The sequence below is a fragment of the Setaria viridis genome, chromosome 8, assembly GCF_005286985.2.
Source record: "Setaria viridis chromosome 8, Setaria_viridis_v4.0, whole genome shotgun sequence".
Lineage (NCBI taxonomy): Eukaryota > Viridiplantae > Streptophyta > Magnoliopsida > Poales > Poaceae > Setaria > Setaria viridis.
In genome coordinates this window covers 37,603,678-37,622,531 of record NC_048270.2, presented here as the reverse complement: position 1 = coordinate 37,622,531, position 18,854 = coordinate 37,603,678, and the positions used below count along the sequence as shown (strand labels likewise).

The window sequence follows — 18,854 nt, the reverse complement described above, 5'->3', positions numbered from 1 at the left end:
AGCTAAAAGTGTAACGGAAGCAAAAATGATTAAGCTTAGAAGAAACTGCACTTAAAAGCTTGCTTGCAAAATCACTAATCAACCATGCATGAAAAAACTAGGCTTACTAGTGAGAGCAGCCAAGAGCTATTGTCGCCACAAGCAAAAGCTACTGTACGCAGACGACACAAAAACAGGAGCTACACAGCCGGCCAAACATGCAAGGCTTAAGATTAATCAAATGTAAATCCATTCATGGCAACCCGAAAGATACTCAAGCACACAAGCTGCTGGCCGAGACAAGCTGAAAATCTAAGCTTAAACAATAAACTAAACAACTTGCAATGATTGCCTCATCATTTGGTGCTGTAGCATGAAAGGGACATTTCACCTTAGGGGGTGTTTGGGAGGAGGGGACTAAATTTTAGTCCCATCACATCGAATGTTTGGCACTAATTAGGAGTATTAAACCTAGAATAATTACAAAACTAATTACACAACCCCTAGGCTAAATCGCGAAACGAATCTATTAAGCCTCATTAGTCCATAATTTGACAATGTGGTGCTACAGTAACCATTCGCTAATGATGGATTAATTAGGTTCAATAGATTCGTCTCGTGATTTAGCCTAGAGGTTCTGCTATTAGTTTTGTAATTAGCTCAAGAAGCCTATTGTGCTACCACTGCTAAACCATTTCCTTGCTGGTCACAAGGTCTCTGCAGGCAAAGACACTATGACATCTGAAGAATCATTTGCTACAGTAAGCATGCCCCTCGGAATTCAGAAAATGAGAAACATAGAGATACTGTCCCATATCCAAGTTACCAACAAGGACAGTGATCTTTTCGGCATCGCTCAGCTGCTGAAACTGAGGAACTTGGTGTAGCCCTTCGAGGTAAACATGTCAAGTTAGGTGATACGTTCTTTCAGATTAAGAAATTACATAAATGCATGCCTTCGTTCGTTGTCGATCCGATTTGTCGGAACAGCTGGTGCAGAAGAGGTAGATGCTTTACCCACCCTTCCAGAGTTCATTGAAAGTCTGAACATCTGTGGCATCACTAGTGGGATTGTTCACTCTATTAGGGTGCGTTTGGTTTGGAGACAAGAAGGGATGGGACGGTGCCGTTCCTATTTTTTAGGATGGAATCATCCCGTCTGATGTTTGGTTGAGAGGGATGAATTCATCCTAATTTTTTGTTTGGTACGATGGATTGAAAACGAGGGACGGATGGCTCGGGTAACACCGTTAGCTACATGTGTTTAGTGGGACCCACATGTCATATATGGGCTCACATGTTATCTTCTTTTCTTTTTTTTTCTCCTCACCCTTATCTTCTCCAACCCGCCAGAGGTCCCTGCCGCCCCAGGCTGCACGGCCCCCGCTCGCCCGCCGGAGCTCCCTGCCACCCAGGCCCCGCCGCCCCCGCTCGCCCCCGCCGGAGGTCCCTGCCGCCCAGGCCGCGCCGCCCCCGCTCGCCCCCGACGGAGGTCCCTGCTACCCTCGCTCGCCCCAGGCCGCGCCGCCGGAGGTCCCCGCTCGCCCCAGGATGCGCCGCCGGAGGTCCCTGCTGGCCGTGGGCACCAGCCGCGGCACTCGCCCAGGCCACGCCGTCAAAGGTCCCTGCCGGCCGCTGACCCTGGGCACCGGCCGCGCCGCTGGAGGACCCCGCCCTGCCGGAGACGAAGCAGCCCCCGCGCCAGTCTCGCGAACGGAGAAGGACGGAGCAGACGGCGCGCGAAGTGGGATGACTCTGTCCGCTCGTTTTGGCCGGACGGGGTCATCCCGCATCTTGGGAGCATATTCCCATTTGTGGACCGTCCCATCCCTCGTGACTCCGAACCAAACACTATCAAATTTGGGATCATCCCGTCCCGTCCCGTCCCGTCTCATCCCCGGTACCAAACACACCCTTAAAGATCGCCATCAACTTGCCAAGATAACACTGAGTGATGCTTATTTGAAGCAAGATGATCTACGTATCGTTGGCAACCTTGATGGCCTCCGCGGCCTCAGGCTTCAGCATAAGTCATACACCGGAAGTGAGCTCGCCTACAAGAAATTTGAATTCCAAAGTCTCAACTCTCTCCTTGTCGAGGACCAAGACATCACCAAAATTAGATTTGCCATTGGTGCAGCTCCTAAGCTCGAGAGGATTGTGTGGACTTTTGCAACTATGGATGCTCTTTCTGGAATCGACTGGCTCCCTAGGTTGAAGAAGCTGGAGCTCAACGGTGACTGTGATCTGGACCCGATTAAAGAAGCACTTGAAGGGCATCCTAATAATGCCATTCTAGTGCATAATCCACACCAGGAGCGCCAGCCGAGTGAGCCACGGTAGAGGCCTTGAAGAAAGCATCATTTGCTATATCATCAGCTCCGTGTGTAGGTCAATTGGTCTCGACATCAACTGGAAGCATTATTTGTTGCTATATCACAATCCATTAAATACCTAGCCATGCCTAACAGAGAAGCCTGGCCATCTCCTATCATGCAGGGCCATGCAGCTAGCCATGCCTAACAGAGTTTTGATCAGTCTTCCTTCATGTGCCTCTTCATTTGGTTTTTCTGCATGTACGCCATGTGTTTGGTCTTAGTTCTTTCTTCTCTGTACCCTCAGGACATGAAATATGTTATCTTGCATGCCTGTGCCAGTTTGTGTGTGCGTACCAGAGAGTTGCACTACCTGTAATCTGGAGTCTCTGTGTGGGAATTTGGTTTGCGTGTATTATTTCATCACCAACATTGCTGTGTGTATGTATTGGACTTTCTGATTCTTAAGTGACTCCGACTTTGTGTGCTATATATCATTGATAAAGAGACTAAGTGGAGAAGTTTCCCATGGAAAAGAAGGAACAATCACACAACTGATGGAATGTCTCACTAATTGACTACTGACACATCTCGTGGGTTGCTATCCTACTGACATAAAGGCACATAATCTGGTTTCAGTCAGCAGCATTGCTTCCAAGATTTGCTACCACCGCATTTCTTCCAAGATTTGCTACAGTCTCCTATCCCCATCCCAAAGAGAAGTTAGACTGCTACTTAAAATACCTCTATGCGACAGAGGCCGCGTGTGGAGTAGGCGGTGTGACTCGATCCATCGCCGCCGCCCCGCGCGGCGCAGATCGCCCCTCCTCCTCCTGATCCCCCCCCCCCCCCAAACCGCGGGTGACCCTGGCCCCGGCCTCTCGCCAGCGCCGCCGCCGCGATCGCCACCGCCGTTGGGGACCCGGGATGCGGGGACGATGAAGCACGAGAGTAGTTGTCTCGGTGTCCTGTGTCATGGGCTTCGCTGTGTCGTGCAGCCCATCTAAATCTTGTAGGAATGATGCTGTTTAGCTTCCGAAACGACCAGGAAATAAATCCCTGCCCCTTTTGGACTTGGCTTGGAGGAACCACACGAGAGTAGGATGATCGACGACTACGAGGCAACTGCATCAAACCATCAAACCAGTTTGGCTTCATTCGTTGTACATGATCGGAGCAGCAGCGGCAGCGCCTCTTTCCTATTCCTCTGCGCAGGGGCTGCCAGCTGCCGTCGCTGGTGGAGGCTTTGTGCGCTCGCTTCGCCGGAAACATTGCCTACACCCACAGCAGTTTGGTTTTTGCCGCATTTTCAAATTTTAGGGGCCCTTATGGATTTTGTTCCAGGGCCTCTAATTTGTAGATATGGTCCTGAACGCGCACAACAACACACTACAATCACACCAACGCACACACATGCGTGTATACAGCTAGCTAGAGAAGAGATTGAAGATAATACTACCCTCGTTACGAGATTGAAGATAATACTACCCTCGTTGCGCTGGAAACATGCAGTACCACTAAATAGGACATATGTGTACCCATAGCAACCTAGAAATAGATCCTGGAAAACCCACCATAATTTGTCCCCACTAGGGATCGGACGTGCGACCTCTTAGACCAAGTGCTATTACAATCAGTTACACAATCCCATTCGCCATCAAGGCTAAAGTTGCTATACGGGCAAAGTTGCCCTGATACTTAGCCCCCCTCCCCCCAAGTGCCGTTGCTTGTGCAAGTGCTCAAATTTTTCTCCGAGTCATACGAGAGAACTTTTTTTTTGCCTGGTCATTAAGAAAGGAAAAGGCCGCGAAACGGTTGGCTCGATCTAGTGAACAACCCATCAACAGTCTCAGAAAAAGTAGGTCTCTGAATGCACCTTTGCTTTCGTGCGGCAGTGGAGTTGTGGAGTGCATCACTCATGATGTAACAATAAACATTGCCTGCATTACATAAAAAGAATCTATTAAATTTTGAAACCTAGTGTAACAATTAGTGGCCGGTGTACAACAATTTTAGAAACCTGATTCAATTTCATTTTGAAATCGGACATCAATTTTTAACATAACTTTTTTAAGGGAACGGCATGAGATTTGCCGTAATTTTTGTTAGAAGAAAGAATGAATGAAACCAAACAAACAAACAACCGGACGACTGAAACAACTCGACATCCACAACCACCGGTGCCTCCCCTAGGAACCTGAAAAAAACCCAACTGGACAGGAAAAAACAGCAAGAAAACATACCGGGCGCGGGGGATAAATAAGCCAACTAAAGCGTCCAAGAAAACAATAACTTTCCACACTTTATGCTAAGTAACGACGGGTTCTTGTGGTGTCATATAAAAACATTAAGGTTGAACCTATTTCGTGTTGACGTGGAATATGTTTGTCTTTCCATCCTTGGTGCTTCTCACAAACTTCCTTCCTGCTTCACGCCCACTTCATGCAGCACTGGCTTCATGCAGCACTGGCTTTCCCATCACCAGCTCCTCCTCTAAACAATATTTAAAACTTGATTCAATTCCTTTTAGATACGTAGCAGCAATTGAATATGAATCCTATCAACAATCTGAAATCTAATAAAACATGTACAACTTTTCGCACTTTTTGTGCTAAGTCATGACGATTCATGGCCTATAGTCATATAAAAACATTAAGCATCGATACATTCTGCTTTACACGCTACAATGCTCCTTGCTCTATCGCACCCTCCCAACCCTCTCCCTCCAGCTTTTCCATCACACCCTCCTCCTTTATACATGTAGTCCCAGGTTACTAGCTGTTTCAAACACATGCAAGTGATATAGGTTTAGCTCATCATATTCCTGCCTCCCACAATAACTCAAGACCGGCAAACTAATAAAGGTCGTTTCGCCTGGAGGAACTTAAAGTCTAGCAACGGCACGGAAGAATCGATCGACAAGTAGGAGCTGTTTTGATTCATGATCAAATATTCGTCTGTTTAGTAACTCCTTGCTTGTTATTGTGCTTTGAATCTCAAATATCCATCTGTTTAGTTATTCATTCTCTCGAGAAGACCCAACTTTTTTTTTTCTAACCGTTTTTACTGGTGAAGTTCAGAGATGGCCGATCTAGTGAAGCAGGTCATCGAGATGATGTCAGGTCCGAGATCAAGACTCTGTTGGACAAGTTTAAAGAGAACTATCAGGAGTGCTGCAGCATCTGCAAAACTTCATGGAAACACTGTGCTAGGACCTGAGGATGCTCCCAGAGGTGCCAATGATAATAGACAACCAGAGCATGAAGGAACCAGAGTTTTGTCCTACGTCATATTCTGCAGGGGATAAACATGTTGAATGGGCCAGGAATTCCACAAAATTTGCACTAAAATTATCTCTTTTCGATATAATTCAAGGAATAGCCAAGGGCGTGCGATATCTGCATACGGAAAGTGTTCTCCATATGGATCTGAAGCCAAAAGATATCCTGTTAGACAATGACATGTCTCCTAAGATTAACAAATTTAGAAAAGCTTTTTTTTTTTGAAGGAACCTCCCTTTATGATCACTCCCGACATGAACCATACTGGCCAAAGGGTAAGATGCTATCTTACTTTTACTAATTGGAGTCTCTACAATAATCCTTATAAGACACATTCGACTACAGAAAAATTCCAAGAAATTCTCATAAAATCAAAAATAATCGGCCATTGGATCTATTATGTTTTCTGAAAAGATTACCTACCCGCATTATAAAAGTTGTCTAAACTAACCCTCCAAATCTATATCTAAATTATCTCCTCTATCATTATGAAAAAAATATAAAATAACCCACTAATCTTCATCTAAATTATCCAGAAATGCCATCATAAGAAATAACATAAAGGAACTCCCAAAATTTGCATCTAATAGATTACCCACATTTGCCATAATTGAAAGTAACCTAAAGTAACCCCTAAATATGCATCTAGATTACCAACATCTGTATATGATATTTGGACGACTTTCCAAACAAAGTTGAAGCTTACTAGAGGGATCATGCACCATGAAAACAAATGCTATTTTTGTTCCTGAGGCTCACCTTATATATAATCGTTTCTCTTTTTTTGCGAGGATATATAATCGTTTCTTTATTTTTCGCAGGCTAAGAGGGTGTTTGGATACCAGGTACTAAACTTTAGCAGTGTCACATTGGATGTTCGGATGCTAATTAGGAGGACTAAACATTAGCTAATTACAAAACTATATGACAGATGGAGTCTAATTCGCGAGACGTATCTATTAAGCTTAATTAATTCATCATTAGCAAATGGTTACTGTAGCACCACATTGTCAAATCATGGACTAATTAGGCTTAATAGATTCATCTCGCGAATTAGACTCCAGCTATGCAATTAGTTTTGTAATTAGCATATATTTAATACTCCTAATTAGTATAAACATCCTATGTGACAAGTGTTAAACTTTAACAGGTGGTATCCAAACACCCCCTAAGAGGCTTCGGGAAAGGGATCTATTTGATAAAAAAACTGGTAACTGACGATGCAGCAGACCGGGCGCATTAAGGTGCGTGCTTGTCGGGCTGATATATATGCTGTCTACATGAGCCGACACGGCGGCTCTCCATGGAGGAGGTTGTTGTTAGGCTTGGTGGTCCACGCATGGAGGTTATTCGAGCAGCCATGGTGCCAGCGATTCAAAGGCAGTGATCTGCGGGTGCAACCACGACGTACTCTTGTGCACCTGTCAAAGAACTTCTCTTGACGCAGAAATGTGCCGCGCCAATTACTCTTGCACTCAAACGTGCAGCGTGGAGGGGCTTCTTGCAGCTCCTCTGCACAAGCAGGTCAGACCGGTATGGGTGAGTGGTTAGATCGGTTTCGCCGATGAGCTCAGCGAAGAACCAACGAACACTCGCCCGGGAGGGACCTCATCAGGGCAAGCGTACCATGGATTGTTCTAGGTTCGGCAGGCCACCTAAGATAATGGATGATTATATATCTGAGCTAAGTACGATGCATGCGCATGTGTTCTCAATAGTGGATGATTATATTGTGAGTTCTCCTATAAGTGCAAATGGCGCATGTGCATTAATGTTGAATGTCGCATGCTTGGTAACCATTTTATAAGCCACGTTGCAAAGACTATATACTAACTATGCTAGCAACAGTACCATGTGAACTAAGGTTCGGACGGAACACATGAATCCCATTAAATCTTGTAGGCATGTTAGGGGAAGCTGCTTATTAGCTTCCAAAGGAAATACCACGCGTACCCTTTATGCACGCGGCAATCTATACTTTGTGTAGACAATGAGCATATATTTACTTACTATATGAACCTGTTCCAAGAAAGAAATGTAACAACCCTCGGTGGTAATTAAAGTATTATATCCGTGACAAGTTGCACTGATCCCCACAAGAAGTTGCTTTGTGCAAGTTGTACAATGATTTCTTCGAATCGTACGAGCAGTACAGCTGATCACACCGTGAGAACACCTAATCTATCTTGTATTAAGTACTAAAAGAACTTGAAAGACCTTTTGCCTGGTCATTAAGAAAGAAAAGGAGAAACGGGAGCCCCTTTCTAATGAATGAACTGAACATGGCATCAACAATTTTTGAAAGTAGGAGTGAAAGCACATTTGCTTTGCTGTCATAGTGGGTGCATCATTACACCTATAATTAATAAGGTTGAAAGCCTGGAGCACACATGTTTATGAAGATGAAATGACTACGTGCATATGGAATAAAACGGTACGGGTAACAAGATTTTTCTTTCATAAGCGGTCGTCGTTGGTCATTAGGCTCTTGCATGCCGCCCCCCCCCCCCCCCCCCCCCCCCTCCTTCTATATATAAGCCCCATGTTGCCACTCCATCCACACAACTCATCAAATTCAGGTACAAATCAATCAGCCAATAGGAGCTGCTTAACTCATCAGATTCCCGCCTTCCACGATAACTCAAGACCGGCAAACTAAAGGTCGTTTCGCCTAGAGGAACTTGAAGGTCTAGCAACGTCAAGGAAGAATCGATCGACAAGTAGGAGCTGTTTGGATTCATAATCAGGTCAGTACATGCACCCTTGCTTGCTTATCATTGCTTATTGTGCTGTGAATCTCGAGTATTCTCGAGAATCAGTATTTGAGATTTATTGGGTGACAGACGGTTAAAACGATTTCTGCTTGATCGATCTTTATTTTCTAACCGTTTTAACTGGCGAAGTTCAGAGATGGCCAATCTGGTGAAGGAGGTCATCGATGTCGGGTCCGAGATCAAGACTCTGTTGGAGAAGTTTAACAATCTGGAGTGCTGCAACATCTGCAACTTTATGGAAACACTGTGCAAGGACCTGAGGATGCTCCCAGAGGTGCCACTGATAAGAGACAACCAGAGCATGAAGGACACAATGGAGAGTCTCAAAAGTGTCCTCGGGAGAATGGCAACGGAAGCAAAGAAATGCCAAAAGAATAGGGCCGCCCTCAAAGCCTTCAAGGCCGATGACATAGCCCGCGACCTGAACGTGCTGAGACTAGAAATAATACAGAATATACTTTGGTTAAAAGATATTGCTGGGCACACTACCTACTCACTGCTGGACCAAAAAATCGACCAAAAGTCAAACAAATTGGACAAAATTTTGGATGCCATTAAATCCCTTCTTGTGCCCCTAGAACATAAGGTACCATTGCTTTACCTTACTACTACATACATGTTACTTCCTCCATTCCGGAATAATAATCACTATTGACTTTTTTCCTCAAACTTTGACCAGCAATATAAATTCAATTAATTGGTTAAGTAAAGTGAAATTAGTAACACTAGATTTGTCATCAAAAGTACTTCAAACATGCTTTGTGTATTTATCTATTTCAAAATATATTTGTAAATAACAAATAGTAAACGAATGAAAATATTTCGGAACGGATGGATGCATTATATAGTAGTGCCGGACTGATTTTGCTCGATGGTATTGACTTGCAGGATTATTATTGAGAAAACAGAGCTCAACACTAAGATTGTATTTTTATCCGTGCTCAGTCGTAGCAAGTACTGTATATGATTCCTTTCTATTTTGCTACTTCAGGTGGAACAACCGGTGCAGACCACCAACTCAACTGACAATGCTAGCAACAAAAACAAAAACGAGACAAAGGAATCAGGTGTGCGTATATCATTGTCATTGTTTACAAACTTGCGGTATTGGCTTGCTTCCTCACATTGAACACTTCATCTTCCTTCATGTCGTCATGAGAATATGATGTTTTAAATAGCAACGCAGCCTTGGACCGTAGCTTTGAATTCATCACTATTTTCTATTCAAATATATTTATCAAAGAAGTCAAAGTTACGGTTGGTTTCCTTTTTCAATTTATTTTTAAAAATAGAACAAATTATGGTATTACAAAATTAGTTTTAAGACAAATAAATACACACGATTTGTATGCTTTCGACCCAAATTTTCTGGAAGATTGAAGTTCATTGTGAAAGTATAAAAAGTTTAAACGGGAAAGGTGTCAAAATGTCACATTTTCATGATCGGAGGACGTACTAAGAAGTTTTATTGTCACAGTAACTTAAATTATGTTACGCCATTATGTTCGTACAACAGGCTAATAAACTATAGTTTTATTTTTGCGAGGAGATAATAGTCTACAATTGGTCAGAATTGGATGCCGCAATAGCATCATCAAATCATGAAAAAGTCGAAGGCAGCTCTAGTTTTGTCTACAAGGTACTCTCCCTATATGCTTGGTTTACTTATTTTGTTAGAAAGTTTCAGACGATTATTTCCAGCTGGCTTGATTTTCTGCAGAGGAAGAGCATGCTAATATATATTGTAGAAATGTTTTATTTGCATAGAAACATTTTCGGCAGCTGACAGGGTTTGTATTGACAGTAATTGATAGAGCCCTAAATGGACCCGCTATACTAAAATGAAGTATAAATTCTTTGACTCGTGGCTTTTTGAAAAAAAGACTCATTTGTTTCTAGATCTGAAAGCAGTCGGTCAGAGCACCTTTTAGGAGACATAACAGAAACTAATACACATATAAAGCTATATACATGTAAGGAGTATATAGTTTCCCATAACAGTCTGTATTAAATTCCTTACATATAATGTATAGCTTTATAATACATTGAGTCACTAATCTACAAATATTGCGGTAGAACTTCTTTAAACTATGTATAGTATTGGGGGGATTCATATACTTTTATATTAATGAGATTAGTTTTTTCAAAGTATATTAATCTCCCACAGTAATGGCTCGAGAAAAAAAGAATTAGATGAATAATTCTTTGAAAAAACTAAACATCCTACCCTCATTGACTCTCACATAATTCTACAAAAGCATTAGGTCGTTGATATGTGTGTGTGAGAGAGAGAGCCTAATTAACAATTTGCTCAATATACAACAATTGAACACTATCCTTGCACTAATAATTAGGTTTTAGAAAGGCATATACTTTTCAAGATTAATCATACAAAAATCAATATGCCCGCCTTGCCTTCAAATTTTTTTTACCACTAATAGCACTTGCATGTATGTAAATAGTGTGCAACCAAGTTTCAATACTTGTGCATGGATTCATACCCACATGCCCACACCATGAGTTAGTTCCTCACTCACTTCAGCGAATCGGTACGAGAGCTACCTATTATATTTATTGAAGTACAAACAAGTGCCGATGGGTACTTTTAAACCACTCTAAAAGAGCTCTATATTATATAATTTTTGCACTCTTCGATAACATGTACTTAATTTTCCTTTCTTAATACGAGCCCTTTTACAGGATGGATGGCTCTCATTTTTCCAATCATTCTAAAATTTCTCAATACCACAATAGTATAATTAGGATGGTCTTGTGGTGTCTGTCCATGCAACAAATCAGTCCTTATTATTTCATCCCTGCAGGTCATTGCCACAAAATAATCTAGCTTTCCAAACCGTATAACCAAAGTCATTGCATCCTTAAATCTTGGTTGAACATCACAATCATTTTTAGGAAATGTTTACTTCGAACAACCCTATTTAGAGGCATGCATGAATTAGAGATTGGTGCGCCATTTTGTAATACAAATATAGACACATTGACTTAACCTTGACATACATTCATACATATCAACTAAAATTTGTAGGAAAATACGGACAGCATGAAAGACCATGTTGGATTGCCCTTCACGTATTTTTATTTAGCTTGATCCAATACCACATGATAAAATCTTTGATTTGTTTCTATTTTTTGAGAAATGATTGCATAATTGAACTTGCTCTTCATTATACTTACTATTTAGTCTAATTTGTTTTCAATACTTACATATCAGGATGTATTACACAACAACAAAGCAGTTGCCATCAAGAAATTTAAGGAGTTCAATGATAGCAACAAGGAACGCTTTATTAAAGAACTCAATATCATTTCAAAGCTCCAGCACGGGAACATAGTTGAACATTTGGGACATTGCTACCAAAACGGAGAGATTCTGGTGCAGAAAGGTATTGATTTTGATTTTCAAATAAGACAACATCTAGCTTTTGTCAGCGGATACATTTCCAACCAAAGCTTGGACAAGGTTATCAAAGGTACATTTCCACTAAAATCCATCTTGATCACAATTCCATTGTCCACCAGATTTCTCTTATCCAGCTTCTAACTAGGAGTTTTGTTCCACTTGTACGATTTGTATTGTGTAGGGGATGAACATGTTGATTGGCCCAATCTTTTCAGGATAATTCAAGGAATAGCCAAGGGCATATGTTACCTGCATATGAAAAGTGTTGTCCATATGGATCTGCAGCCAAAAGACATCCTGTTGGGCAAGGGCTGGACTCCTAAGATCAACAAATTTAATAAAGCTGAATTATTACTGAAGGAACCTCCCTTTTGTTTCGACACAGCCAAAGGGTAAGATGCTATTTTACTATTACTATTGGAGGGTCTACACTAATTCTTACAAGACACATTAGAAAATAGAAAAAATCCAATAAATTCTCATAAAAATCAGAAACATTCTGCCATTCCATCTATTATGTTTTTCTAAAAAAGATTGCCTGTGCTCATTATGAAAACTAGTCCATCAACCCGTGCACCTGCACGGGTTATAATTTTAAAATCAATGATTAATTGATTATTCCCTCCATCTGCAAATACAATAGATTGGAGGCTTCAAATTTATCAATACATATAAGGCACATTAATTCCCTAAAAAAATCTTACAAATTGCCTATAAAACCTGTCATTTAATCAAGTGGCTTGCGCTGATCAAGACATGTCCACCGGACTTTAATGAGGATTATATACATCTTTTTCTAGCTGGCCTAAACTTTCCTTAAAATCACATAATTGCTTAGATTTGTGAAGGGAGATACTAGGAATTTTTAAATTATTTGTCTTGTATTCAAGACATTGTATTAAAGGAATCCACTTCACGTATGTTCATTTATACAACTATGATTCTACCATTTGTTTAATGTAAGTGAACCACCCAAATGATTCCATGTGATCTCTATATGTAGAAGCACTTTTATGTGAAAACAAATTCCTTTCACATGAACTGCAGTTCCAATTCCTCAAATAAAAAACTGCACTCTGCTTATGTATAAAAAAAGGTATATGAAATATTGGAAGCATACCTTGTATACTATTTGGGTACATATGTTGAAATAAACATATGGTGTATGGGATTAGACATGTCCTAAATATGTGACATAAGCCTTAAGCTTTCTATGTGTATTTATATAGCATATAGATCCTTTCGCATGCAGTTAGTACATATCCCACTTGGCAGTTCATAAGTTAAAGTTCATTTCTAATTACAAAATGCTCCATCAACTCCTATATTTCTATTACCCTCTTCCTAGATACTCATTTCTCCGTTTTCTCTTAACTCATTAACATAATGATGTTTTCAGCGATCTAGACATTTATCTTTGGCAGATCCCTATTCTACTTGCCAATCAGGCAATCATCTATCTTTGTTACCTCCCTTTTATCCCATTTTGATTTCACATCCGCATGTGTTCTCAGAAGAAAAAAATACTATTAGTGCTTAAGTAATTAATTAAACCTAGCCTATACCGAGCTATGCATCACATAGTTATTCAAGTATCTATATTTGATCATGTACCTAGGAGCATTATTAACTCTGGAGCAGTAAAATAGATAGGCCTGATAGTAATAAATTACATTACGCTAAACTCCTACCTTAATTACAGCATCGGACTTCACAGACACTCCTACTTCCTCCGTCCCAAAAACACGTCTAGGATTTAAATTTTGTCTTAGAAAACTTGTCATTCTGACTTATTGACTTGTAGACCCTCTACATTAATTCCATTCCTCTCCTACGTACGTCCTTCATCATCCACCAATCTTGATAATCCGTGTGCAGTGGGCATGGATGGTGAACAAAATATTTCCTCTTAATTATCTGAGCAAACAAAACAAAATCACATCACTAATCAGGGGTGACAGGATAAATTTCCTCTAGCACTAATATTGAAGTAGTTATTAAAAATTGATGTTTTTGAGATGGAGGGAGTCTGCCTTGTAGATGAATACATGCAATGAGCCTCTTAAACCACCTCAATCACGCTTAAGCTGAAATATTTGTACAGTATCGCCGGCTCCCATGCAATTTACGTTAATTAAAAAACGTGAATGGAAAGGAGCTGGAAGGAGTAGAGAGTCCATACATACAGAGATGCAGTAGGATCTTCAATTTGCAGCGGCTGCTGAATGTACGTACCGCTAATCCTACATGTCATCAACTCAAGATGCTCCTAAAATCAAGAGAACTCAACTGGCCAGCGCATATACCTTCTGGTTGCCACTATTGCACACTCTATTTTGTAATCTCAACCGCAGCTGCCTATCCTATGCCAGTCAACGTCGAATCATTGTAGGGTATAAACACTGTCATTTTTTTGGTAGTGGCAAAGGTGGGTAATTTAGATATATAGATATAGGGGATTATTTTAGACTAATCCTTTATAATGGTATAGGTGAGTAAATTTTTTAGAAACAGAGATCCGATGGCTATTATTATCACTGATGACTACAATATACCAAATCGATGGCTAGATGTTTTGCTTTTTTAATAAAATTTATAGAATTTCTCTCTTTTTCTCAAGTGTCCACCTAGGATCCTACGTAGTTTCACGTGAAGACTTCAAAAGGAGCCTCTAGTAAGATTATCTAAAGTAACCCTCTAAACCTATATCCAAATTACACCTCTACCATTATGAAAAATAACATAGAGTAACCCGTTAATCTACGTCTATATTACCGGCAAATATCATTATAGGAAATAATATAAAGGAACTCCCAAAATTTGCATCTAACAAATTACTCACATTTGCTACAGTTAAAAATAACCTAAAGTAACCCCTAAATATGCATCTAGATTACTTACATCTGTATATGATATTATGGAGGACCTTTCAAACAAAGTTGAAGCTTACTAGAGGGATCATGCACCTTGGAAACAAATGCTATTTTTCCTCCTCTCTTCATTCCTGTACCACGCCCGACGGGGTTACTAATTCTCATTGTTTCAATTTTATTTTTTTAACTCAGGACATATGTTGCTCCGGAACTATCGCTTCATGGAGGTATGTGTGAGACATTGTCACTTGCTTGGGCCCCCAAAATTATGGAGCCAACCAAGTGCGATGTGTACTCCTTTGGCATCATCCTCCTTGAGACCATGAGCGTCGTGTGGAAAAAATGTCGCGGCCCTCCTTCCAAAGAAATCCGCGAACAGTGGGTAAGCTGGCAACACCAACACTGTGGTTCCTGAGGCTCACATTTTTACACAACTGACCTTATATATAATCGTTTCTTTATTTTTCACTGGCTCGGTCGCTCGCAGGCTAAGAGGCTTGAGAAAAGGGATCTATTTGATCAACAATTGGTAGCTGACGATTCAAACCGGGTTCTGGCATTAAGGTGCGTGCTTGTCGGGCTGATATGCTGTCTTCGTGAGCCGGCACGGCGGCTCTCCATGGAGGAGGTTGTTGTTAGGATTGGTGGTCCATGCACGGAGGTTGTTCCAGCAGCCGCGCCGTCGAGTTCCTCAGCCGCGCAGGCGATTCCAAGGCAGTGATCGTCTGCGGGTGCAACCACGACGTCTTCCTTGTGCATTTATGCTGTTCGGTCGAACTCTGTGCACTATCTGAATCTGGAACTCGTTTTCATTTGTGCGTCTGTTTCTGCCTGAATGCTATCGCTATATATGGTAAGGTGCGGAATTTGATATGTGCGTATTATCAGAACGCTACTGTGTAATGTACTACTTATTAGTAGAGTGTTCAGTGATGCCCGGATTTGTAGTAGTATACTTATTTGATTTTTCGCTGTTGCCCAGTGTGTGCTCTGTATGCTACTGAATGATTAGTGAAAGAAAAGTGGATAGCTGAGCTGATTGCATGGAACATTATTAGCTTGATAATAATGTTGATGCCACCAACATCATTAGCTTGATAGGATTGTTTGGCCTTTTCCTAACCTTGCTGGAGCTGGTCACCTCTCTGAGTCGAGGGAGTTGGAGCTCAATGGTGACTGCGACCCAGATCAAGTGAGAGACAAAATTAAGAGGCATATTGGATTGCATGTTTCCAAGCATAATCCACACGCTGAGTGCTAGCATGACAGAACTGCTACCCCTTTTTTTTACCAAAGCCAAGGCACTGCTACATACCTGATTGTAACGGCTGCCCGTCGTGTGACTAAGTGTCGACTGTTTGAGTATCCCGGTGCCAGCCGTACATCGACGCGTCGGCACCCGTGACCCCATCTCGGTCGACGTCGCAGATCGCTAGCTCCTCCTACCACCTCGTGTGGTTCAGCTGTTTCGTATGGGCCCTGCTGTTTTCGTTCTTTTTGTTGGGCCGCGGACTGGTCGGCCCATTTTCTTAACTGTTGCAATGCCATTTCAGAGTGTAGGCGACTGAACAAAAGGTTTGCCAAGCAGATGTTAGGATTCTGCTACAATGAATTACCTACCAAGTACAAGAACTGCTTGTTGTATCTGAATATATTCCCCAATGGCCACATCATCAGGACTGCAAGCTTAGCCAGAAGATGGGTTGCTGAAGGCTTTATAATCACAAGAGATGACGCAGAGACTGCAGCAGGCAGAAGAACCAAACATTGGGCTGCCGCGACGGATGAAGCCGAGCACTACTTGTTGGATGTGCTGGTCATGCGAGGGTTCCTTTCTCAGGAGGAAGTCAGTGCAGAGGGCAACATCAAGAGCTGCAAGGTGCATGACCAAGATCATCAGTTCATCGCACGGATTGCTAGACTGCTAGAGAAGTAAACTTTTTGCACACAAACCTGCCACCACAACTGGCTCACCATCTTTCCATTCACAACAGAATAGGACTGCAGACATCTCATTTTGATGTAAACAGCAATGACATTGTGCCTTTTCTTCCAACCTTGGCTACATCGTCACAATGGCATCTGCTGAAAGCGCTGGACCTAGAAAACTGCAGAGGTTTGAAGAAGCATCATCTCAAGAGTATCTGCAAGATGTTGTTGCTGAGGTATTTGAGCCTCAGGAATACTGATATTACAGAACTTCTGTTGACGCAAAAACGTGCCGTGCCAATTAGTCTTGCACTACAACGTGCAGCGTGGAGGGGCTTCTTGTAGCTCCTCTGCATAGGCCGGTCAGACCGGTATAGGTGACCGGTCAAACCTGTTTCGCCCGGTGAGCTGGGCAAAGAACTAACGAACGCTTACCCGGAAGGGACCATATCAGGGCAAGCGCACCTTGGGTTGTTCTAGGTCAGCAGGCCACCTAAGATAATGGATGATTATATATATTAGCTAAGTATGATGCATGCATGTGTTCTCAATTATTCTACGGCCCTAGACAAAAGCATATTCACTAGTAGAGAATTGGCTTTCGATGCGTCCCCTTTTGTCCCGGTTTAAAGTTGGCCCGGGACAAAAGGTTCACCAACCGGGACTAAAGCTCGGTCACTGGTGGAGGGCTCATCAACCGGGACCTTTTATCCCGGTTGCAAAGACTAGTGGGAAAAAAAGACCCTGAGAGGCCTTTTATCCCGATTTGAAATACCAACCGGGATAAAAGACCCCCCTTTTATCCCAGTTGGTAACACCAACCGGGATAAAAGGGTCGAGCGACCCTTTTATCCCGGATTGTAATACCAACCGGGATAAAAGGGGGTCATTTATCCCGGTTGGTGTTTCAAACCGAGATAAAAGGGTCCCCAACGAGGTGACTGGAAGGGGACTAAATCCCTCGAACCCTTTTATCCCGGTTTGTAATACCAATCGGGATAAAAGGGGGTCTTTTATCCCGGTTGGTGTTTCCAATCGGGATAAAAGGGTCCCCCACGAGTTAATACAAAAGAATAGCATCCCCTATATAGTCAGATGTGGTGTGTAGGTGGGATGGCAAGGAAGCTACGCGTGAGGTAAGAGGTTGTGGGTTCAAATCCCATGCAGCGCGCACGCGCATATTTCGCATGAAAATCGCGTGACTTGTGACTTGGGGGCCTCCTGGGAGCTTAGGATTTTGTTTTTTTTTTGCAGCACCTGCCGTGGTGACCCGTTTTATCCCAGTTGGTATTACCAACCGGGATAAAAGGGGGTCTTTAGTCCCGGTTGAGTGACCCGGGACAAAAGACCCTCTTTTATCCTGGTTGGTTTATCCCGGATGGATTTTCTGGAGATTTGCACCCTACCAATCGGGACTAAAGACCAATTCTCTAATAGTCATTGTGTATATTGTGAGTTCTCGTATAAGTGCATAATGGCGCATGTGCATTTTATGCGTCGCAAAGACTATATATTAACTAGGCTAGCAACAGTATCATGTGAACTAGGCATGTCAAGCGAAGCTTCCAAAGGAAATACCACGCGTACCCTTTATGCACGCCGCAATCTATACTTTGTGTAGATAATTAATGATCATATATTTACTTACTATATGACGTTGTTCTAAGAAAGAAATCTAACAACCCTCGGTGGTAATTAAGTATTATATCCGTGACAAGAGGTGAGCAATAAGTTACCATGAATCCCCACTAGAAGTTGCTTTGTGCAAGTTGCACAATGATTTCTTTGAATCGTACGAGCAGTACAGCTGATCACACCGTGAGAACACCTAATCTATCTTGTATTAAGTACTAAAAGAGCTTGAAAGACCTTTTGCCTGGTCATTAAGAAAGAAAAAGGAGAAATGGGAGCCCCTTTCTAATGAATGAACTGAACATCCCATCAACAATTCTTGAGAGTAGGAGTGAAAGCACATTTGCTTTGCTCTGTCATAGTGGAGTTGTGGGTGCATCACTACACCTATAATAAGGTTGAAAGCCTGGAGCACACATCTTTATGAAGATGAAATGACTACGTGCATCTAAAAAGATAATAATTTTGAAACCGAATTTAACAGTTTATAAAGACTGGAACAATTCCTAGTCAAGGTTAAATAATTTTTCAAACCTAATTCAATTCACTTTTGCAATCTGGCATCAGTATCTGCTGGTCTGCATCTATGAAACCTATCAACAATTTGAAACCATTACTTCACAATTTAATAACAATTAGGTACAACTTAT

The 18,854-nt window shown here is 41.9% G+C and overlaps 1 protein-coding gene across 2 annotated transcripts; it reads left to right on the top strand.

Annotated features, from left to right (window-relative positions):
* Nucleotides 1-8,149: 8,149 nt before the first annotated feature.
* On the top strand, nucleotides 8,150-15,723 carry LOC117866996 (cold-responsive protein kinase 1). 2 transcript variants are annotated; one of them, XM_034751302.2, is made up of 8 exons: nucleotides 8,150-8,322; nucleotides 8,484-8,935; nucleotides 9,341-9,416; nucleotides 9,906-9,988; nucleotides 11,582-11,840; nucleotides 11,952-12,162; nucleotides 14,836-15,025; nucleotides 15,131-15,723. In XM_034751302.2, the coding sequence occupies exons 2-8, from the start codon at nucleotides 8,486-8,488 to the stop codon at nucleotides 15,362-15,364; spliced, it is 1,503 nt and encodes a 500-aa protein (XP_034607193.1). In that variant the 5' UTR covers nucleotides 8,150-8,322; nucleotides 8,484-8,485; the 3' UTR covers nucleotides 15,365-15,723. The 2 variants fall into 2 exon arrangements, with proteins under 2 accessions (XP_034607193.1, XP_034607194.1); XM_034751303.2 differs by having other exon boundaries at nucleotides 8,479-8,935.
* The last annotated feature ends 3,131 nt before the right edge of the window (nucleotides 15,724-18,854 follow it).